At 44.5% G+C, this 22,416-nt stretch overlaps 2 protein-coding genes across 4 annotated transcripts; both read right to left on the bottom strand.

Moving 5' to 3' along the window:
- Positions 1-86: 86 nt before the first annotated feature.
- draxina (dorsal inhibitory axon guidance protein a) lies at positions 87-9,926 on the bottom strand. Its single transcript, XM_057031220.1, has 7 exons — positions 9,630-9,926; positions 6,348-6,834; positions 5,228-5,400; positions 4,090-4,210; positions 2,265-2,366; positions 1,341-1,430; positions 87-743 (listed from the first exon to the last, which is right to left on the bottom strand). The coding sequence occupies exons 2-7, from the start codon at positions 6,829-6,831 to the stop codon at positions 631-633; spliced, it is 1,083 nt and encodes a 360-aa protein (XP_056887200.1). The 5' UTR covers positions 6,832-6,834; positions 9,630-9,926; the 3' UTR covers positions 87-630.
- A 1,166-nt stretch (positions 9,927-11,092) lies between these two features.
- On the bottom strand, positions 11,093-22,402 carry pank4 (pantothenate kinase 4 (inactive)). 3 transcript variants are annotated; one of them, XM_057031212.1, is made up of 20 exons: positions 22,244-22,316; positions 21,783-21,865; positions 21,255-21,299; positions 21,091-21,166; positions 20,229-20,412; positions 19,431-19,523; positions 19,086-19,239; positions 18,186-18,367; positions 18,024-18,105; positions 16,902-17,002; positions 15,642-15,797; positions 15,375-15,487; positions 14,281-14,368; positions 13,992-14,143; positions 13,828-13,883; positions 13,027-13,076; positions 12,771-12,875; positions 12,596-12,696; positions 12,257-12,325; positions 11,093-12,167 (listed from the first exon to the last, which is right to left on the bottom strand). In XM_057031212.1, exons 5-20 carry the CDS (start codon positions 20,391-20,393, stop codon positions 11,918-11,920), a joined length of 1,917 nt encoding a protein of 638 aa, XP_056887192.1. In that variant the 5' UTR covers positions 20,394-20,412; positions 21,091-21,166; positions 21,255-21,299; positions 21,783-21,865; positions 22,244-22,316; the 3' UTR covers positions 11,093-11,917. The 3 variants fall into 3 exon arrangements, with proteins under 3 accessions (XP_056887192.1, XP_056887191.1, XP_056887193.1); XM_057031211.1 differs by having other exon boundaries at positions 21,091-21,299; positions 22,244-22,402; XM_057031213.1 differs by lacking the exons at positions 19,086-19,239; positions 19,431-19,523 and having other exon boundaries at positions 20,229-20,294; positions 22,244-22,402.
- Positions 22,403-22,416: the final 14 nt, after the last annotated feature.

Raw genomic sequence — 22,416 nt, 5'->3', positions numbered from 1 at the left:
GATTTTATTCTTTGAAAAGCTTGATGTGGGTTTTAAATTCAACTGTTTGATCACCAACAAGAAAAAAAAACACCAGACACATGAACCAAACTCATCAGCAACAGTTTAATTACACTGAAAATGGCGACTTTAGGAGAGAGTTCACACAAACTTCACTCGTTCTCCGCTCGTGCATATCAGTATGCATTTAAGTGGATTTTGTAAAAAATAAATTCATTAAAATTAAACTTACATTTGATCAACATAAATTGTGACAGGAAAGCGAAAAAACAAACCCAAACCCCCCAAACCAAAACTGCCATATCCAAACACCAACCATAGTGTTAATATGACCACTCAAAATATTATGTTTCACAGCAAATTGCCTTTGCTTTATTGAATAAACTGACAAGAAACACAACTGACCTCAAATCTAACTCATCTGGACTTAAAAAAAAAGGAGTATGGATTTAACTGGAATAAATTTGGTGTTTGTTTTGGGGTTTTGTCATAATTCATCCAAAAGGCAACTTTCCATTTTGATTGTAACGATGTCCCTTATTGGATCATTTAAAACCAAATAAAATAAACATCATTTCAGGTCGTAGTTAGAAATCACGTCTATGTGCTGCCTGTAGCGCCTCGTATTCTTCAGATCATGATGAACCCTCCCTGGTCGCTGCTGACTGAGCCGGGCGCCACACAACGACCCCTCCTCCTGGTCACACGCCGCTTCCGGTGGAATTTAGCATAGCAACGAAACCCTGACAAATCATCAATAAACTGGTCTCACATTTCCTTATGTTGCATCCTAAAAACAACTTTTGCAAGAAACAATGCAAGACAGTGAAAACAGAATTTTACAGCTTTGTTGGAATTAAAAAGAAATTAAACCAAAATATTCCTCTCGATCATCTCTGACATATTTCTACTCCTTCACTGGCGTCCAACTCTAGTAAGTGGAACTGACTGGACATGATTTTGAAAGACACACGTCTGGCTCTATAGGGTATGGCTAATGGGTCAAAAGAACTGGCTCCAGAGGTCCAAGACAGGATTGTGTTGAAGTTCCAATCTTGGAAGAGCTGCAAAAGAAGTTATAGGCCAAAACTCTACCTTCCTACAGGACGTCCTAAAAAACATGTCCAACATGACACAGGGTGATTTCAGGACAACTCTGAGTTGTACCCCACCAAAACACACAAGTCAAGTGAATTGACCTTAACTTTCATTATCTGCTCTTCCAGCACCAAGTCCCAATCTGTGTTTAAAAAACTAAAACCATTTTCTGTCATGTATTTCTGCCAGTAGGGCCATGAAACCCCCCCCTGCCCCAGCAGAAATATGTTCTTCTTACTCACCTTCTTCGCACATGCAGTCATCGTAGCATTTGTTGTTGAGGCCGCGATTGTGAGATTTACACTCATGTTGTCTCAGGTCACAGCAAGAACCTTGAAGGGACCAAAGAAACCAGCCCCAAATCAAATACCTTGTAGTTAGTTCGTATCAAAACTCAATTACAGTATTTTCACGACTATAAGGCGCAGCTAAAACACTGAGATTTTCTCAAAAATCGACGGTGCACCTTATGATATGGTGCGCCTTGTGTGTGGACTGAGTTCCAAAATCTGGTGTGTGCCTTTGGTGGGTGCACTATGGTAAACGCTCCGCCCATCGATTAGCGGCACACCTACGGACCCCTAAAATGGCACCGGTCAAGCGACACACATATGAGGCTTACTTTAAACTGCAGGCCATCGAATATGCAGCTGAAAATGGCATCTGAGCAGCTGCAAGACATTTTAATGTAAATGAGTCCATGATCAAAAAGTGGAGAAAACAAGAAAGTGATCTGCGCCAAATGAGGAAGACGAAGCTGAGTTTCCGTGGGAACAAAGCAAGGTGGCCCGAGGTGGAAGACCGAGTGGAACAGTTGGTTGTGGAACAGCAAACAACTGGAAGGGGCGTCTCTACTGTCACCATTCGACAAAAGGCCAAAGCGATTGCTGAAGAAATGGACATTGAGCAACAGATATAGCACCCGTAACTGAGACTGCGCCTTTTATTACAGTGCCCTTATGGTCGTGAAAATACGGTACAATTAATTATTGATTTGTAAAATTCTTAATCAACTTAGCAAGTGTTAGTTGTCTGTTCGTATAGTTAAATGTTTTATTTTCAAAATACATAAACAGTTATTAGCAGCTAAGAAGAATTCAGATTTATTAACCAAAACACTGAGCAGAATCGTGGACACACGACTAAAATGAGATGGGTGGGAAAACCTGGGAGACAGTCCGAATGATGGTCGCAGGGCTCGCTGGCCTCAGTGGCCACAGTCCCATTTCCATTGCTCCTCCCGTTTTTACTCCTCCCATTGTTTGTGGCTGGGACCAAGCAGATCATCACACTGTATTAATAACATATCATTATCTAAATCATTATCTAGACATTTATGGATGTTACATGTAAAATACACTGGGTACTGTTTACCTCAAGGTTAAATCTTTTTCTGGTCTTTATTGTAACCCAGGGGTGTCCAAAGTATGGCCCACGGGCCAACTGCAGCCCTCGGTGCATTTTTAATTGGCCCGCAAGACATTTTATAAATAGAATAGAATATGGCTGCACTTCAACTTTTGCTTGAGTGTAATGCACTTCTTAGTTTTAACACCAGGGGCGCTACTGTTGGCATCCAGGCAGTTGCTCCACCAAAACAGGACAAACCCTGCTTTTGCACACCACTTTCTTATACAGTGGGACCTCTACTTACAAATTTAAATACGTAAGTAGAGACGCGTTTTCCATGTAAATGCCCTAATCCGTTCCAAGCCCCCAAAAATTCAGATATAATTTTTTTTAAAATGCATCAAAACATGTAACAAATACATGTTACAATTAGATTACCACACAATAAATGTAGGAATTCAGTGCAAGGCTTCTCCAGGAACAAAATGAACTTTATAACAGGCTAATCTTACATTAGCCGTCATTACTAGCAACGGACGTTAACACTTGTGGTAACACCACCATCTAATGGACAAACATACGAACACCCTCAATAAATCCCGAAGACGATGAAGAAGACGCTGGGAACACACAAACTTGTACATATTGACGTCCCTCCTAGCCAATGGGATTACAGGAAGATGCTAGGCGATAGCCAATGACAGAGCAGCTACAAGCATGTTTGCGTTCGCTAAACTCCGTGAGCTGCGAGTAGCCCCGGTAGCGTATTTTTGCCTTTCGTATCCTGAAATTTCTTTCGTAACAAGAGGAAATATTTTCCTGTTGAGACGTTTTGTAACCTGAAAATTTCGCATGTAGAGACATTCGTAAGTAGAGGTCCCACTGTATGTGTTTTTCCTCTTAACACACAGAGTACACAACCCTTTGTAAAGCGCACGCACTGAAAACACAAAAGCAGCTCATCTCATCTGATCCACATTTGCTCCTTGATCAAGTGACATTTGTCCGGATTTTTGGCACGAGTGGCGTCAGATCAGTACCGCAGCTTGAAGGCCTGATTTACATACCAGCACAGCTGATACTCACCAGAATAATTTACTAAAATTATATGCATTCCTGTTATAAGTCCAGTTCAGTCTGTTAATGTTGATAACCATTTCAAATGAACGTTGTTAGGTGTGCTCCTAAGCCTAATAATTTAAATAACATGCTTGAAATTCACTAGTTCCATTTACCCCTTTAATGTTTTTCTCTGTACTGTAAATCTTCTGTCTAAGAAGAAATCTGAGGCTGCTGTTCTGGGAATGAGCTACCAAAGCTTTTTCTGAATAACTCAATAAAGATCCATTTATGGAAAGCTGTGATGAAGGCAGTTTTGTCTTTAATCATATTGACATATTTGACCACTTTTAATTGATTTTTCTAACTTGAATACACTAAAGTTAAGGCTATATATGGCTAATTTCTAGTAAGTGGCCGAGCCCCTTCTATATTTTATGTATGTGGCCCTCAGTGAAAAAAGTTTGGACACCCCTGTTGTAACCCTACTGACATCAGTATATTAAAAAAAATGTTAAAACTCAAGTTTAAAATGTTACTGAATCTGTTTTTATGTCAAATATCTTTACAGCTGTCATTAACCTCTCTTCCTGGAAGCTGGCCATGTGTCCACAGGTTTCATGTCCTCATAGTCTGTCCAATCAAAGAGTGTCATATCTAATGTTGGCATCACCTCTCCTTCACCAAGTCTTCTTGATGCCCTCTAAAAAAAAACAAAGAAGTCAGACCCTTCCTCACTGTCTGATACTGTATCATCTTTTCTCATTTGGGTTTGTTACGGTTAGGGTTAGGATTAGTGTTCAGGGTTAGGGATAGGGTTCAGGGTTCAGGGTTAGGTTTAGGTTAGGGTTAAGGGTTAGGGTTAAGGGTTAGGGATATGGTTAGGTTGAGTCAGTTAGGGTTAGGTTGAGTCAGTAAGGGTTTAGGGTTAGGGGTTAGGTTCAGGGGTTAGGGTTAAGACAATCTTTTTTTTCTTGCTTCGGAAAATGGTTTGCTGGAAAGTTGGCCCACTCCTTCTGACAGAACTGGTGTAGGTGTAGTCAGGCTTGAAGGTCACCTTGCTCCCCTCCCCTCCTCTTCTCTCCTCCCCTCCTTTTCTCTCCTCCCCTCTTTTCCTCCCCCCTTTTTTTCTGAAAAAGATTTTTTTAACATATTTTCACTCATCCTTAAACAGGGAATTCAAAAAGATACCGCGGATGGAGCACAGACACTGCCAGAAGTTCAATGATTTTTGGTACCATATGGTACCGTGATGGGGAACCAGCAACCAGATTGTCACGCAAACGTTGTTCAGCTGTCATTTTTTTGACCTAAAAGAAAAAGGAAAAAGACTCTTCGAAGGTGCCTAAAGAAAACATTTGCTCCCTTTTAGGTGAATACCATTTAGAGATACTTGAACCATCACGCTGGGTAACAGATGGTGAGGGTTGCCACTTGAAAAGATTTGACACAAATACACTCGGCATGTTTGGTGGATTTTGGCCTGCAGTAGCTGTTCATAAAGGGAGAAGGCTGTTGGGCATGTTTTATTATACCCAATCAAAGTCGCTGTATCAAACACCCTGTGAGCAGGTTTGGCCTGTTGGAGGGTAACGGCACATCTCAGTGACCAGTGAGGTTGCGCTTGCACATTTTTGCTTTTTTTCATTTCACACATTGAACTCATGCTGAGAAATAAAGGGCCAGCCTTTAATAAGCACTTGGGTTTCGCTTGGGTTACCTGGGGTTTGGTGGATGCCGTTGGCAGCATTGGGGGATGCTTGTTCATCACTATGGTAACCAGGGCAGAGCTGGAGCCAAAGATGCTGGGGGAGGGGGCTTCACCCGATGGGGTCATTATTAGGCGAGAGGAGGCAGAAGATGGGGGAAGGTCCTCAAAGCGCAGCTCGGGCTCTGGAAAGAAAGCAAGACAATTGGAAGAACCACAAATTTCGTCATACTCGAGTGTTGGATTTGCTGTTGCTGCCTGTCCCAGTATGAGACAAAATATTCCTTGCTTTTATGGATCCCTTGTAGAAGATAGTGATTTCACGTGATTTGTGGGGAACCTAGTGTTATCGCCCTTTTGCTGAAATAAGTTTAGTGCGATTCTATCTGCCAGGCTGTGCATCGCTCTGAGGAAAGTTAAACCCATTCATCTACACAGAATTCATTTGGGGTTTCTTGAATATATAGTTCAGTTCAAGTCACCCCACAGCAGCTCAATGGACTTTGACTTTGGCAGTAAACGACTCTCCATTTCAAGAATTGGTAGTTCTACTGGGATGTTTTTGGGTCACTATCATGTTGTCTTGTTTGGGTTTTTTTGGCCTCGCATGCACCTCAAGCATCCTCTGATTGACGATAGAATTCATGGGTGGGTTTTCTGATGGGGAGCAGGGCAGATCCTGCTGCAGCTAATCATGCCCAACCATGACACTTCCACCACTCCCCAGTTGGTATCAGCTCCTTTCCTGGAAATGTTATATTTAGTTTACACCAAACTTTAAATTGATCTATCCCAAAAACCTTATTTGTCGACATTTTCTCTGGGAAATGTGAGTCTGGCCTTTGTGTTTCTCTTATAGGGCAAAGTTTTCCTTCTCGCACACATGAATGTAGATACACTTTCACACCAACAGTAGCAAGAGCCTCTTGTAGGTCCCATGATGACATTTTAGGGGTTTTGCTTTCTTGATGTCTGCTGTCAGGGTGAGCGTGATTGGTCATCATTTGTGTTTTAACAACAGTCAGGGGGACGGTATTGGTGGACAGCACAAAAAGTTAAAACTCTGTTTCTTATATACATCCCCATTTATATGTGTGTGTGTGGACGTATATGTGTGACCCACTTGACTCACCTTTTCCAAGTCTTCTCTTGTCATTCTGACGCCCTTGTTTTTTACGTTCAAACTGGTGTCCCTGCCAGTTGCGGTGCCCATGTCTTCTTCCTTTACGTGTACCCATAAGGTAATTTCCCTGGGCCTGGGATGGACTACCCATAAGGTAATTTCCCTGGGCCTGGGATGGACTCCCAATACCTAATGGATCTCTGCCTGGGCCTGTCTCCAGACCGACAGGACTTAAACTCTCTGGCCCTGTTCTGTCTTCCTCAGGGTTTGCCAGGGATGGCAGGGTCCTGTGGGAGCGAAGCCCAGCTCTAGACTTAGAACTGCTCAGTCCTCTGCGGCCTCTGCTGTACCTATGACTTTGTACTTCCTGCAGGGGAAGCTGCAGGGTGTCAGCTAGTGAGGTCTGTCTGCACTGTGGGGATCCATATTCGGTGGTGTGGGATACAAGCAGCAATGCAGGCAAGAATGCCAGAAGAAGACTGTGGTGTGCCATTTTCTAGAGAGCACAAGAAAAAAAAATTCTGTCAGTTAAATTACATGAACGGCTAAATTCACTTAAACATTTTATTCAAAATTCAAAATGAATTTGATGACTGAAATTGAAAAAATATATTTACATTAGGTTGCACATCTTATTAAAGATGTTATCAGACAGGCTTGGTGATGTTTAAAAATTAGCTCATTGCAAGGCTAACATGCAGGCAACCTGCCATCCACACACATATTAACGCCTTTCACACCTGATCCTCAAACACATGTAATGGGCCTGTGAAACGAGGCCCGAGACACACGGAAGCAAAACACTGTGTGGAGGGCAAATGTGCTGAGGAATAAATACAACTGAAGGAAAATACATAATGACTGATTTTAACTTCCACAAATCACTTCTCCTAAGAAAGAAACACATTAAAAAGTCAATACCTTATTCAAAATGTAGCCTGATAGTATTATATCACTGTACTGTACACTCATCCGACTTTCACAGTTTGAAAACAGTTTCCCTATTTTTTTGTACTTCTGTACACTACTTTTACTTTCTACTTTTGTAATGTATCGCTTAAATTTGATAAATAATAATTTATCGTGACTTAATATCACTTCAAAAGAGCTGTAGTGTTTATTCTCTCATTTAGTCTCCTCTCCTTAACCGCCTCATCCCTCTCGGGGTCATGGGGAGGGTCCAAAACAGGTGAAGGCTGGTCCCCCCTGGATGGGTCCCCAGTTCATCTCAGGACCCTATGGGTACCTTGCTCAAGGGTACCTGGGAAGTACTCTGGAGCTGTTCTGGCACCTCCCTCACAACCAGAACACCTTCCTGTGTTTGTCTGCCTTGGGACTCGAACCAGGAACCCTCCACTCCTCAGCCCCGCCCCCAACAGAGTGCGCTGCCACCGCCCACTATGTATGTGTGTGTAGAGATGTCAAAATGTCAATAAAATGCCATGACTGATCATTTACTGCTTTAAGCACAAAACCCAAAATGCAACAGAGGGCAGGAGGTGGTGTCTCTCAGCCCCGCCTGCAGCGACAGCAGACCAGGAACCATCTGCTCCTGTGGTTCCAAGCCTGATACCAACCAGTGGGAACATAATGAGCCAGCAAAGATTCCTCTTTTGTTTCTGTGGTTTAAAGAAGAAACCCGATGGGAAAATACCACAGAACAAAGGCAATAACCACGTAATTGCTGTAGGGGACGTTTGGGTCCAAGCAGCAGTTGCCAGGTTAATTTATGGAGGACGTTGATTCTTTAAGTGTCCAGTTTTCTCCATAACCTGATTATTGGACATCATCTTTCCGCCAAAACAGTTGGGAAAAGCAACAACAGGGAGAATCAGTAGAATCAGCAAGGACGGCTAGCACGAGTGCAGAGTGTGATGCAACATAGAAAAAGTTGCTTTGTATTGTTTTGAGTTATGTTTGAAAGAATCCAACAATCTTGCCTTTCACTACTTTTCCGATAGCGTTTTCTTTTGTTTCTTTTCCCGTAGATTATGTGTTTTAAACATAGCTGACATCAGACGGATGACTAAAACAGAATTAGACAGTTGGGAATCCTCCCCCAGCCACCAAACACACACCAGCATGGGCAACGACACAGGAAGGCGGTCCAGTCCAGGTTGGGGGGCCCGGTTGATGCCTGACTAACTTTGAGTTAGTCGTGGGGATTCTGAAATAAATGGTGCCGGTGTCTTCTGGTCCTACAACGACGACTTTGAGTTAACTTAAAATAATAGTTTGATGCATAATAATGTGGGTGGGTGCTGGTCTCCGTCTGTTGGGGGCGGGGCTGAGGAGTGGAGGGTTCTCGGTTCAAGACCCGGCGCAGACAATACCTGGAAGGTGTTCTGGTAGTAGGGGGAGGTGCAAGAACAGCTTCAGAGCACTTCCCAGGTACCCTTGAGCAAGGTACCGAACCCACAAATGCTCATATATGGCCCTACAATGAACTGAGGGACCCATCCAAGGGGAACCTGCCATCACCCATATGCAGCCGGGACAGGCTCCAGCACGTGAGCCTTGGGTGTCAGGGGTCACTCTCAGGTCTGTGGCTGGTTTTACTGGTGAATGGAGGACCTTGGATTGGGGGGGGTGGCTTCTGGCGGAGTTTGCTGTCCCTGATCATCTGGTGCTGGCGCCATTTGGGTGGGGGTCCTGCATTTGGTTTCAGTATAGCTGAAACTGTTAATGTAATATATGCTGTTGTTATTAAATCCCATATCGATAAGGCCTACAGATATAGGGCCATGCACGAGTGTGTGCAGGCGCACACATATATGAAGGCATTTGTAAATATGTATTTCTGATGCGCTCCCCCACCTATCTTCTTCTTTTCTTTCTTAGTTTCCCAAGTCGTGTCCAACATTCATTCATCCATTCAAAGCTGTCCGACACTCAAAAAAGACTCGCAGATGTCAACGCTGCTGTCCCCCTGCAGGACAGGACACGGTTGGCGCTTGAAAAGAAAAGAAAAGAAGTTGGAACTGAAAAGATCGCGTCAGGTTTGCGCACCGTCAGCAATTTCAGGCGGGTTCCGACCAGACCCAATGTGCCGTCTGCGTCCAACTCTTTGCTTATTGAGGGAGAGAGTGAAGGTTTGCGCCAGTTTGCACATTTGTGATGACGAGATAAAGCTGTGATAAGCAGCATTAAAGGCTGAGAGGGCTGACTGTAGTCCCAGAAAGAGGATCAATGCATCGTATCTCCTAAAGTCTCACAGAGAGAACTCAGGCGCACAGCGCACTCCAGGAAAACGCAGAAATCTGCAGCAAGCGCAGAAATGGAGCCTCTTACCAGCTGTTCTTCCTTTACTGATGCTTTATTGGTGGTTGATGCGCAGCTCCGGTAAAGGTGCAGCAGAAGGACCGGCGGTGGCGGTGGCGGTGGCAGCAGCTCCTCTCCTCTCCTGTCCAGGTGGTGCCGAGCCTCTCGACTGCCTCCTGCTTCTTGAGAGACGCAGGGGTACCGAGAGCTCCATGCGCGTTCTCGAGTGCGCGCCACTGTCGGAGCGCGAGCACTTGGTGAGACTTGAACCGTTGTTGGACCGAACTGCGCGCCTGGGATTTCCAGGCAAGCAAACCTGGAATTTTGTCACACCTGAACCGTGTTTAAAGGGATTCCTCAGCTCAAAGGAAGACGGCAGTTCGGGATCCAAAACCCCGGTGAGATTAGGGACACCCCCCCCCCCCCAAACACCGACCTTTGATGGCTCTTCCCCACTTATACTAAAAAATAACTTATTCGGATGCCAACAAATTTATTTCCCTTGAGCAATTGAATGAAATATTAGATTTACTTTTGTCCTTTTTATTTGTTTGATCCCTTTCAGAGTCCCAGGGAGGGTGATTGAGCCCATCCCCTCTGCATGTGGGCACAGGCAGGACTCCAGCTCCTCCAGGGCACGATCTGGGGGTTTAGTACCTTGCTCGATGGTACCTCGGCAGCGCTCCGGAAATGTCCTGGCACTGCCTCCTACTACCAGAACTCTTCTCAGTTATAGAACTTGAACAGATCTCAGCCCAGCCCCCTACAGACTGAGCCACCAAAGCCCCTCATTAGATTTTTTTAAAAGAGCTGTTTGGCAAACCCAGAACGATGACGTCACGATTAGCTTCCAAGCTAAGAAAATCTAATCTGATGCTGAATGAGTATCACCGGCCTTGAATGACACCGACAATGTTGCTTTAATTCACTTCTGAAGGCAACTCCATCCTTGATGTTGCATCCACCTGGCTGGGATTCAAACTGGTCACCAGCGTCTCCACTTGACGCATAGATCCAACATGGTTGTTTAAAGGATGAATCACAACGGGAGATTTCTGCACATGGCTTCTTCGAGATCACAGCCTTGAAACGCACCCCTGCCCCTCCTGCCTGCCACGAGGCTGCAGTTTCACCCCATAGATGCAACTGGCACCCAGTTCCATGCTGGGATCAAAGCCCATCAGAGCTGGACTGCACAGGTCTGGAATCCATGAAATATGAGGACTTGGTCCAGTAATCCAGCTACTCCGGCCACAGCGTGAATGAGCTTTTTATGTTTTAGTAATATAAACATCGTAATGCTCCACAAATATAAATCCGATATGATTTCCCCTCTTGGAACTTTTCTTTGTCCTGATTTTAATATGCCAAATTCAAAGTTGGTGAATAAACGGCAATAGATGTTGCAGCTAACCCAAGAGCAGTGTGGCCCATTTGGGCTTTTAAAAACAATCTGAAGATGAGATGTCACAAACTTGTGTTCCACTGCTTACTCCAAGAAATGCAAAGCTTTTTTTTATATATTTATTAGACATACACATAGAACTTTATATCACAAGTATGTGCATATTCCATGACAGTATTGCAATGCAGCTCCAGTCCACAATAACACATCCAAAGTACTTCACATCTGCTCATTTCTTTCAAGTCCCAATAGGAAAGTGTTTGAAGTGGTGGTGTTAGAACATTCAAACCAAATGACAGTTGATGCCATTTAATAATTAGATGTATAGGTAAGTCTGACTGAAAGGGTATTAACTTTACCTTAATAAGAGAGTATTTTACTTTATTGTCCAGCAATTTCAACTTTACTCGGGACAACACTGCCACCGTGTGGACAACTATTGTTGGAGGACCAAGCCTCCCTCAGAACCAGGCGCAATGGTGACCGGCTCATTCCCAATTGGCAGTTTAGGCAGCTATAAATGAGTGGATCCTTTTAAGATCGTGGCATTAATCACATTTGGACCCGTGCTACTGCTGGAGGGAGGGACTGCTCCGACTTTCGCTCTGAATCACATCAAATATGAAGAATCCGATTTGCTGGTATAGATAAACAACCGTGTTTAGGCAGCTCTATGTCCAAATAAAACCCTTTTCAGTGTCTACCTTTCATTTGAAGTGGAAAAAGCCTTTGTTCCATGAGTGACTCCGCGCGATGACGTTAGCTTCCTAATGTGTTGTAGAAAATCGTGAAGTGGTCTGTGACAACAAACCCTTTTAAAATTGAAAAGTAAGACTTTTAAAAGTGTTTGACGTGCCACCTTCTCTGTGTTGTGGGAGCGTGTCTGGTCACAGGTACGGGTCAAAGTCCTAGTTTAGGATCTTGTCAGTGCAGCGGAAGGCTGGCTAGGTTTTTCAGATGGTACCTCGTACTTGAAGACAACGCTAAAGAGCTTGCCTCCCAGACGGTCGGCTAACCATGCATTTTTGATTACCGCCATCTTAAGGCTCTCACAGCTGAACATGGCATAGTAGTTTGTATGAATCGCCCGACCCATTCCCTCAATAATCACCAAGTCAGTCTGACGTTCCCGCACCACCATTGCCAGCTCTTTGTCCAGTCGGCTGCAAGTAGAGGAAATAACATCGACGTGAGATTACTAAGAATGACATTAACAAAACAATCAAGGAGATGTTGATGTCTGAACTCAAACCTGAGATCCAAACAGGGGGAACTGGAGCCACTCTGGACCAGCGTTAAGCGCTCATCTCTGAGGCCAGTCCTAAATGACACAAAGATTTCTGTAAAACGGCGAGGTCGCGTGTGCAACGGGTGTGCTGCTTACTGTGCTGGGCTTGTGTTCACTCGCCCAGCAAAATGTGGTTTTGCTGTATTGATATCGCCATCATTCCGCCAAACCACGCCATCTACTGGCCTCGCATGCTCACTACAGCATTTTCAATCCTTTACGCGTCTCCGTGTAAACGCAGAAAACCACCTCCGTTTCCGTTGGCAACGTATAAACATGGCCTCCGTTCCTGTCCTCACTCACTCTATAACTGGGTCCATTGCAGCGAGTCTTTCTGTCAGTATCTGCAGTTCACCATTGGTTACATCGTTCAAAGCTGGCCCCGAGTTGCTCGCCAGCACCACCTGCAAGAAGATAAGATTTAGAATGAATATTTGATCCAGCAGAAAATTTTAAATGAAGTTGTTGAACGCCTCACCTCTGTTCCCCTGAACAAGAGTTCTCTGACAAAAGGCATAACCCCGAGAATGATGTCTACTCCACTGTTATCTACAAAGAACAAGGCGCACTTGTGAGGAGGCCCCTGGAAGAGAAAACACCACAGATCGCTGAGCCACAAACAAGGCTTCCATGCTATTTTTCCTCAAGGTGCAAACAAAGATGAGATGACAATTACCTAAAATATAAATCCGTTTAATTTAAGAAGAAAATTAAGAGCTACAAAAAGAACTAACCTTTAGCCTCTCGAGCCACTGCTCAAAAGTGTCCACTAGCCAAGGTCGCTCTGAAGGAAAACAAACAAACTGTATTGATATGAGTGCGAGAAAGCTGTTTTCAATCATCAGAGAGGTGCTTATAACATGAGGCAGCTCATGTTATAAGCACCTCTCTGACAGGCCTGTGTTTAACCCTGTAAGTAGAAAATAAATCCAACTTAAAGTAAAACCATTTAAAAAAACAGTTATCCACCACTACCAACCGTGCACTGTTACTTGCATGAGCACATCTCCCTTGAGCAACATTTACACAAGTTCATGTTCTTTTATTAGTTGTAATAAGCAAAAAGTGTGTAAACTATTAAATTAGAGATTTTACTTACTGAGATAACTGATTGCAGAAAAAAAACTTAAAAGGCTTTAAAAAGGAATCGCTTCCTTTCAAATTTACTTAAATCAAATCAAATCAATCTTTATTTATATAGCATCTTTTACAATCAAAATTGTTTCAAGGCACTTTCCAGAATCCCAGGGCCTGACCCCAGACAAGCAACAGTGGCAAGGAAAAACTCCCCTTTAACAGGAAGAAACCTTGAGCAGGACCAGGCTCATGTAGGGGGACCGTCCGACAGTCCACAGAAAACAAATTCAACGAAATAAACGAAGGCCAAACCTCGTAACAAGCAGACTGCAATGCTAATCTGAGCTAATGCGCAAAACGGACGAAACAGGAGAAGTTGAGTTGCTAATAAAGTGTCGATATCAGAATAAATCAGGGAAAAGACGTTCCATGAGTGTGTGAAAGCGCCGTTTGGATACCTTCCAACTGTTGTTTAGCTTCCTCGAACCCGAACTCAGGATCCGATTCAAGGACGCTAGATGCAAAAGAGAAGAGGCAGGTCAGGTGTTTGCAGCCACACGCTCCACCCGTGGCGTCGGGGAGACGCCTGCTCTCGGGACATGAAGTCCTGAATGTGACTCACTCCGACACGGCTTTGGCTCCCCAGTCAAACACGTTCCCAGCCAAAAGGCCCCTGACCAGAGCAAACTGCCGCTCCTTCCAGTCCAGCTGCTCCAGGGCCTTCACGGCCTTCAGGTAGTACTTGAGAGCCCCATCGTTCTCCTTCTGTTTAATCTTCGACAGGAAAACACACAAAACGCAACATTGGCAGGTGCCCGATAAAAGCAGAGACAGAAACAAGTTCCGGCACCACCAGACTAGAAGGTTAGGCAAATGACAAGAGACAAAAGTTTGATGGATTGTGGTCAGACCTTCGAGTAGGGATCAGGAAAGTTGAATTCATTTAAACAGTGTTCCCTCGTGTCTAAGAGACTTCTGACAGTGAGGGATCCATAAGCACTAGGTGAGAAGAGAAGCACTCTACATTAGCCAGAGAGAGACAGGCCCACAAGGGGGCGCAGCAGTTCCCCCTCATGATTGACAGAGCCTATTGCGTAATCACATCACTTTCGGATATTGACCTGAAACTCGGATGCTCCAAGTTGTGATCCAAGTTGCCAAAAGGCTGGAATGTGTGATTAAGTACAACTGGGAATTCACCCAGTTTGTGTTCAGCGACCCTTTGCAAAGCCCCCCCCTTCCATGGTTACAATCGCCATGGCTGGCAAGGTTTCCTCATGGGTTCATTCCCACAGGCACATATACAGGAGTTGGATTACTCAGCCATTTCAATGGCTTTTTTTCCAATGGATTTTATGGAGTAACAGTAAGTTTCAGTTTGGGACGAGTGAGAAAGGACCGTCCTTCAGAGGAATGTTGCCAAAGAGGGCGATGGATATTCAGCCACCTCCACGTCTTGACGAACAAATGGAGAAACGAGCAACAACCTTCCTGCATCAGTCCAAATATTGTTTTATCTTAAAATGAAATGACTACCTCTGGTTTTCAGGATCTGACCTGTTTTCTATTTAGTGGAGGATCTTGTTCCCATATCATGGGCTTGGTCAACGCATTGGATGTATATTTATCTGTTATACATGTTTAGCCTCAAGTGCTACACAGCTACTGAACAACTGGTCAGTTTTCATTTATATTCTACTGCTGTATGTAGCTAACAACTGTGCGCTATTTAGCATTAGCATCTTACTTGGATGCATTCTGCTGTGAGTGAGGTCTTCTGCACCCTTTAAAACATGTTCCACATCTCTCATTCTTGCCTTTGGTGATGTATTTTTCATCTTTGAGCGGGACTTAGCAAAGGGTCAACTGACACGACAGCCTGATTGCAAATTCCTGTATTTTACTTCTAATTACAATGGATGCAAAAATGCATTCACTTACTACAGCTGTAAATCACAGAGCCCAAAAGACCCCACATGCACCAACAAAGTCAAGAGAAACTCACAAAGGCTGATGGCGGAGTGTCTGAAGCTTGTGGCGATACTTCTGACTGAACTTCTCAGCTCTCTCTGCGGCCTCCTGCGTGTCAGGCTGGCTTGCTACAGCTCTTTTCACCACCTGTCCAGGAGAAACAAGAGCAGAAGACCTCCAGGGTCACAACCTCGGTGGTCCACACGATCCCCAACGCCACCATTTCTACCTTCGTTTCAACCTGATTTTGAAACAGCCAGAATCCCAACATAGAAATACAAATACAAATAGAAAATTCTACCCCATCGAGAGCCTCTTCGAAGCAGTAGAGCCAATATTCACGGGCCGAAGCATCCTCGGTGAGGTCCACGGTGTCAGGCACGTACGACGATGGGTCTAACAGGAGCGGCAAATTAACCAGCTGCCTCTCTAAACGGTCCATCTCCAGCATGTCGAACTAGGAGCAGAGAGAAAGGAACTGCAAACTCTTATCCAGCAAAGGGACAACTGGTTACTGGAGTCAGACAGTGAATAATAATCCTGTAGAGGAGGTGGGTCTGGTTTTTTCCGAAACCAAGAAAGAAAGGAAACTCCGAATAAACACAGCAGGTTAACGAAAGCCGAGACACACAAAAAGGTGTTAGCTGATTCTAACACACGTTAGTTTCAAATACTCCAGCGATGCCAGCAAGTGTCAAACACTGACACCAAAACTCAGCCTGGAGAAGCCGATTTAACCAAGTGTCTTTGGTTCCTCCAGTTGGATAAAGGCTGAAATCAGCAGCAGTTCAAAGCAAAAAAACCAAAGAAACAGCGGCGAGCAAACAGAGGTACTTACAGGAAACTGATGGAGAGATAGGTGTGTGTGGAGAAGAGATGGAAAGAAACATTAATGGCAGTGAGACAAAATGCATCCAACAGCGTGGAAGGTTTGTGAGGGGTAGGAGTGCAAAGGCAATCTGAGGAGGGGTGCACACAGGAGGAGCGGCTAAGCCTCACCCTACCTGGAGCATTTAGCTGGTACTGTCAGGGCTGCGCTCTCACACTCTAGAACGGGTCTAGAACCTCGACTAATGAGCCAGAACTCTCGAAGATGAAACACGGCAATCGGAAACACACAAGAGGCAAGAGGGAAGAGGGCGCACAAGGAAAGATAAAAGCCTGGAGGCAGCCGGAGCGCGCCGGTCCGTATCGACACCTTGCTCAGGAGTCAGCTCACTTCTGATTGGCTACATTCCGTGCACACCCCAATCCAGAGTGGGGACGCGGGAGTGCTCGGTCTTCCCCACGCCCCAAGCGTAAATATCCTGAGTATTGGACACGGTTTATCGCTGTGATGGCCGGCCAGCCGGCACCGTTTCGGGGTCGATTATCGAGACACATTTGCTCACCACACCTCCGACCAGCGTAAGACACAAGATAATCAGTTGTTTGACTGGGAGGGGGGGGGGGGGGGGGGACAACCCGGTGATGGTTATGCATGTAACCGCTGGAAGTGACAGGAGAAAGTGGCAGCACGACAGAGGAAGGGGACTCGTCTGCAGCGCCTTGTCAGACTCACCGTTCCGCTGCGAGCGCGCTGCATTGGGTTCATGTCGGGCGAGACACTCATCAGGCCAGAGCTTCCTGCGTAATTCTCCCCCCAGCTGTACTGGTTTGGATCTGGAAGAGGAAGATGTTTGAAGGCCGTACAATGTCCACCCTTATTAAAAATCTATAGGTCCTCTTTAGGCTTCCTCCCCTGACTGCAGAGGAAATCAAGCTTCTGCCAGGTTACAGATGTTCCTCCCTGATTTCTCTCTGTTGGTTGCTTTGTCTGCCAACATGATGATGATGTCCAAACCTCAGATCTTGTGTAATGGGCGGGAAAGTGAAACTGGGTCTTTTCAGACCAGCCGTCTCTGAGCTAAATCACCTGTGTCCTAACGTGGCCTTTTATTTTCCCCTATATGCCCAGGGATAAGCTTCACTGCCATGACTAGATGGGTGCGATGCCTTTGTCTTCAGAGTATAATTCCAGGAAAAATTACATTTTATACCACAATTGAGATGCATTCAGGTCATCGTCGCTGCTTTACTACTGTGAACCCGTTCAAACAAACTGGCTGAGCTTTTCTTGATGAGATGAGCCTCATAAAGCAGAGTCAAACGTGTTTTTAGCTGTTTTGACTGTGGCCACAAACACACAGTGACTCCATGGACGCAGGTATTGCAGTTATGACCAAAGTTCGGATGCTGCATTTACATTAGCACAGGAAAACCTGGTCCTTCAAATCCCTACTTACCATCTGATTGACAAAATGGCTTCTAGCGGTGATATTTTGGACAAATCACTGTGCCTTCTTGCAAGGTTTTAAATGGTAATATTGTATTAATATCAAGTTATTTATAGCAACAGAAGGCAGCAACGACCAGCATGGTACAGCCTGTTGATTGACAGGTCAGCATTTCAATGCTTTCCCCCAATCCAAATATTTATGTTTAACTCTAATTTGAGAAAAAAAAGATGAAGCTAGTTTAGCTAGTGGAGGCTGTCAGAAACCAGGAAACCTTTCTAAACTTGGGATAAGATGTTGATGTGTTCCAACAAAGGGGGATACTCAAAAATCTAATCATATAGGGAATATACAAATGCATATGAATGCACTTCTAGACTTCATTCAAGCCGCCTACACACACTCACTGTCCTTTTCTGCTCCTTTGAGAAAGGCTCCAATGGCTCCCAGGTAGCCTTCGTGCCTGAGGAACAAGGCCTGAACTTCACCCTAGAATGCCCAAACAAACCATCAAAATGCTAAACTAATACCCGTCAGTAGCAGAGCATCACGGCATGACTGGAGCTTGCCTTAGTGAAGAAGTTGATGCTGTAAGTGATGGTGTGCATGGTGACGGGGTGTCCTCGAATAAAGAAGCCTCCAAAGTAGACTCGAGACAGGTTGTGGAGCTTGGCGTAAAGGCAAGCCAGCTGCCCGATGTCGTTGCTGATCATGTGCAGTAAACTTTTGCTCATGTCTTCTTTGGAAAATTCTAAAATTAAAAGCACAGTTACAGTTCTTGATCAGGAATATACATCAGTGAATCAAGAAAACAAAACTTTTAAATGTGAAAGGGGTTTGTCATAGGTGGCATTTTGATATCTCCTAAAAAAAACAGATAATAAAATAGATCCACTAAAGGAAAAAAAACCATAAGTTCCTATAAAAGGGAATAAACTATAGAGTGCAGCAGACTGTAGGAGGCCACTTTGAACCATGAGCTCTTGATGGTCCACAGAGGGATGATGTGAAATGTTTCCTTCCTAAACGCGGCAGCCAGCAACACAGCTGTAAAACCAGCTGTTGGCCGTTAGCCTTTCACCTAAAAGCTGCACCGTCAGCATTTCTTCCCGTGTTAGCAATGACCAAACCCGATTAAACCGGCGTCTCCTCGCCGAAGCTCTTCGACCTCTGGTCTTGCTCGTGCGCTGCTAGAGCGCCCTCTGATGGCCGGAAATACTCATTCAGATTCAGAAAAATTGATTTATCCTGGTGGAGCGAGTGAGGAAGTCCTAAAAATCCAGAAATGAGCTGCATCGCTCTGTAAGCTGCAGAGGTCAAAGCGGGGTGATGGGTAGCGGCTCGTTGAGCAGAACTGAGGGTACGACAGTAACTTAGCACCACAAAATTTCACTTTTGATCAAATACCCGGCTGTGATTCTTCTATTTTAATCAATTTTAATCAAAGAAGCAATATATTTCAGTGATACCTCTGTCAGCAGTAGCAGACTTTCCAAAACTGCTGGCAATGAGATCTCCCGTCAAGCCGAGAGACGCGTACGAGCCTCCGTAAATATCTTTGACCAGCATATCGACACTTGTGTGCTGCCCCTTTGATGCCAGCTGAAGCAACTCATCGAACCTCTGCAGAACAGGAAAGAGTCGTGTTTACGAGGTGAGGATATGGGCACAAACTAAAGCAAACAGAACAAGAGTGCCTTTACTTCAGCGACTTTGATGGAAACAGAAAATAGAGTCAGGAGTGTGCAGCACTGTACTGTACACTCCTCCGTCCACTGTACTATGATACTGGAAATCCAAGTTATTTTAAACACCTTTGTTTTCGTGAGCAAGGCTCCGAGGCCCCAAAACGTTCCTCCACCAATAGAACTTCCACCTATTCTTTCAAAGTTGTCCTCCGATTCAACCTGTTGAGAATGAGAACAGAACCAGAACCCTGCCTTAGTCAAACAGAGAAATCCTGTCGTTTTAACAAGAACGTACTGTAGCTGCTCATTATCCTGCATGACACTAAAATTGGGCGGAACGTCTACAGCTGAGATAACTTTGGTTACCAAGTTCTATCAAAGACAATAAGGAGCCGGGTCAGATGGGTTAAAATGCTCTCGTGTCTGGACTCTCTCATTTCAATCATTTTTAGACCGTAGCATAATATTAATGAGGCTGGGGACTCATCCCAAAGTGTCTGGCATCAAAACCATTATTTTACTGCTCCAAAACCGCTGGTAGCCGTGGCAAATGGATCCGACTGGAGCCCAACATGACCTCTACAGAACGACCTCTTGCAGTTATGGTATCTTATCAACGTGTCTTGTGCCAGAGCCGCTAGTTGCGGGCATCAGTGGTCTTGTTTGAATACGTGCTTATCATCGATCTCGTCTGAACCAGCCCTCAACTGCCTGGTCTTCCCGTTTAACCAAGTCGTATAGCGTCAGCCTTTTTTTATTTTTATTTATAAAAATCGCACTTGCAAATCCTCTCTTGTGTCCCCAGCCCGCAGTATTTTGTAACGTTGAATGAATCATGAGATAAATGTGAGCTACATATCGCATAATTGCAAGGATATAAACAGACTGGTCAACATAACAGAAGGAAAACACCGAAGTTGTTACCTTGACAATTGACACTCCAGAGCCAATGTTGACCAGAAGGTACGGGAAGATGTCTGGCTGAGTCGTCTGAAAACGGAACTCTGAATCAGCGTGCTTGGCATACACAAAAGCCTCGTGAGGTATGTTCTTCAGCACAAAGTTACAGCCCTTGATCAGGCAGGTCATCTCATCTTCTTTATCCACTCTGCCATAATATAAAAAGTGTTTTACATTTCAAACACCTGCAGCCAGGACAGGTGCCCTGTAGAACTGAGCCGAGCACAGAAAGCATGACAGGAGAGTGCGCGTTTTCCTGGATGGCCATGTTAGACTTCAGCTAAATCATCTGGTGTAGACCGTAGCCATTCGCCTTTCATTTTCTGGGTAAGGTCTGAACTTTGCATTTTTACAGATTCAGTCTTTTTAATACTTGGACATCATGAAATGCCTGTTGTTTTCTGCCATGATGGGCCTCCGTTACTGTCACTAATAGTACTAGCATAATATGCTGAGCAGTGTGCTTGAACTTTGTGATGTTGTTGGAGTCCAACACCCATAAAAAACACCCAGTAAACAGTGAAGGCGGGGGGATGGTGGGTTGCCAGAACCATTTTTTTTTTCATTTTTGGAATGTTGTGAGCTTTATTATGAGTGTAAATAAAAGACATGGTAAAGTTGGTGTAAGTAAATGGTCTGTTAAAACCTGCGCAGATTTTGGAACCGATAGCTGATGTTTCTCTAAGAAACCATTGAAAAACCAGTAAAGAAAAGAGGCGTTTGTTCACGCTAGTAAATAAATCTGAAACATCCCATAATGGCTCTCCCTGTTCACCTCATGCACGCAACATCTGCAGAGCACCCGAGACTTCAAGCTGATACTCACTTGAGTCCAAGTTTCCTCTCAATGAGCTCCTTAAACTTGTGTGCTCCTCCACCTGTGGCTTTGATATCTTTGGTTTCTGTGTTGACCAAATGATCCTTGATGAAGTCCAAGCATGTTTCAATATAGGCATTTTCAAATTTGATAAAGTGTAAACGTGGTGTGACCTCTTCCTGCACGGATATTTCATAGAGTTTGTCGCTGGATGCCTCCTAGGACACAGACAGACAGATGTGAGTTGTAAAATCTTTACTTATTCACTTGAGTAGTGTTATGTGTTTTCCACTTTGGTCAAAGTTTTGTCAGACTCTTTCAAATGTGTTACTATTTCAGAATTTGATTCCATTCCATCAGGCAGAATCATGACACCAGATTTAGGTTTATAGGCCTTCCTCACAATATATTTGCTTGGCGCTGATGTAAGGGCATTTTACTACCAGGCTTTGGTAGTTTAAAGAATGGCCTGCTAGGCATTTTTAATGGCTTTTGAAATATATTTGGAATCACTAAATTGTGATCCAAATTTTGACTCCTAACTTGAAACGTTGCTTCAAAATTCCACAAATCTTTCCATTGTGATGAAGCATGGCATAAATGGAGAGGCACACTTTAAACGTGCTTGTGATTCCTTCACCCTAGAACAAAGCTCCATCTTAGTGGATGCAGAGGGGTCGAGTCCCATTTTTAACACTTACCTTGGTGGCGTGGTCGAAAGATCGGACTTTGGCCACTTTATGTTGTACAGTTGAATAGTAGGCAAGTTTTGTGAGAGATCCACCTGTTAAAGCAAAACAGTCCTGAGGATCTCCGATAATACGATGGTACAATTGTTCTAAGTTGCTGGTAGATTATCAATGATTAGATTATCGAACTTGCTAGCAACTAGCCAAACGGCTCGCTCGTTACTTAGGAAAGTTGGGCAGCTTTCTTTTGGTACAACCATCTCCATCATGTCACGATAACACAAAAATGGCATCAGATGTGGGTCGTTCGGGTCAACGGCATGCCCTCGAAGGATCTTAACTTAAACACGAACGTGAGCAGCTTTACTTTGACTTTAAAGTCATGGAAATGATGACCCACGGTGGTTCTACCAAATTAGCTACGCACAAGGAAACGTGTCAGCAGTGTTTCCGACAGAGTTCGCTATCGTTACCTATGTCTATGGCAAACCGCTTTGCGTTCGCCAAGTTGCGGAAGATTTCGTCGGGGGGCAGAGTAATGCTTTTATCCATGGTGTGTCCGCCTGAGCTCCCGTCAAGCCGAACGCCTTCCGCCATATTCGATGTTGTGTGCGCAAATGCGTGGACACGTGACCCCGCTCGTCCA

This window comes from Takifugu flavidus, chromosome 4 (assembly GCF_003711565.1).
Source record: "Takifugu flavidus isolate HTHZ2018 chromosome 4, ASM371156v2, whole genome shotgun sequence".
In the NCBI taxonomy this organism is placed as follows: Eukaryota; Metazoa; Chordata; class Actinopteri; order Tetraodontiformes; family Tetraodontidae; genus Takifugu; species Takifugu flavidus.
The sequence above is the reverse complement of the archived record's forward strand: the minus strand, read 5'-3'. Positions and strand labels throughout refer to the sequence as shown.

Excerpts from the sequence above, each read along its gene's own strand:
- draxina (XM_057031220.1), bottom strand. The coding sequence starts at position 6,831 with ATGGCACACCACAGTCTTCTTCTGGCATTCTTGCCTGCATTGCTGCTT. Across the intron at positions 1,431-2,264 it reads TCATTCGGACTGTCTCCCAG|GTTCTTGCTGTGACCTGAGA; the intron begins GTTTTCCCACCC and ends GGTCCCTTCAAG. Across the intron at positions 744-1,340 it reads TGACTGCATGTGCGAAGAAG|GGTTTCGTTGCTATGCTAAA; the intron begins GTGAGTAAGAAG and ends ATGATTTGTCAG.
- pank4 (XM_057031211.1), bottom strand. The coding sequence starts at position 22,367 with ATGGCGGAAGGCGTTCGGCTTGACGGGAGCTCAGGCGGACACACCATG. Across the intron at positions 15,488-15,641 it reads TCGAAGAGGCTCTCGATGGG|GTGGTGAAAAGAGCTGTAGC; the intron begins GTAGAATTTTCT and ends TCTCCTGGACAG. Across the intron at positions 13,884-13,991 it reads GGAGCCAAAGCCGTGTCGGA|CGTCCTTGAATCGGATCCTG; the intron begins GTGAGTCACATT and ends TTTTGCATCTAG.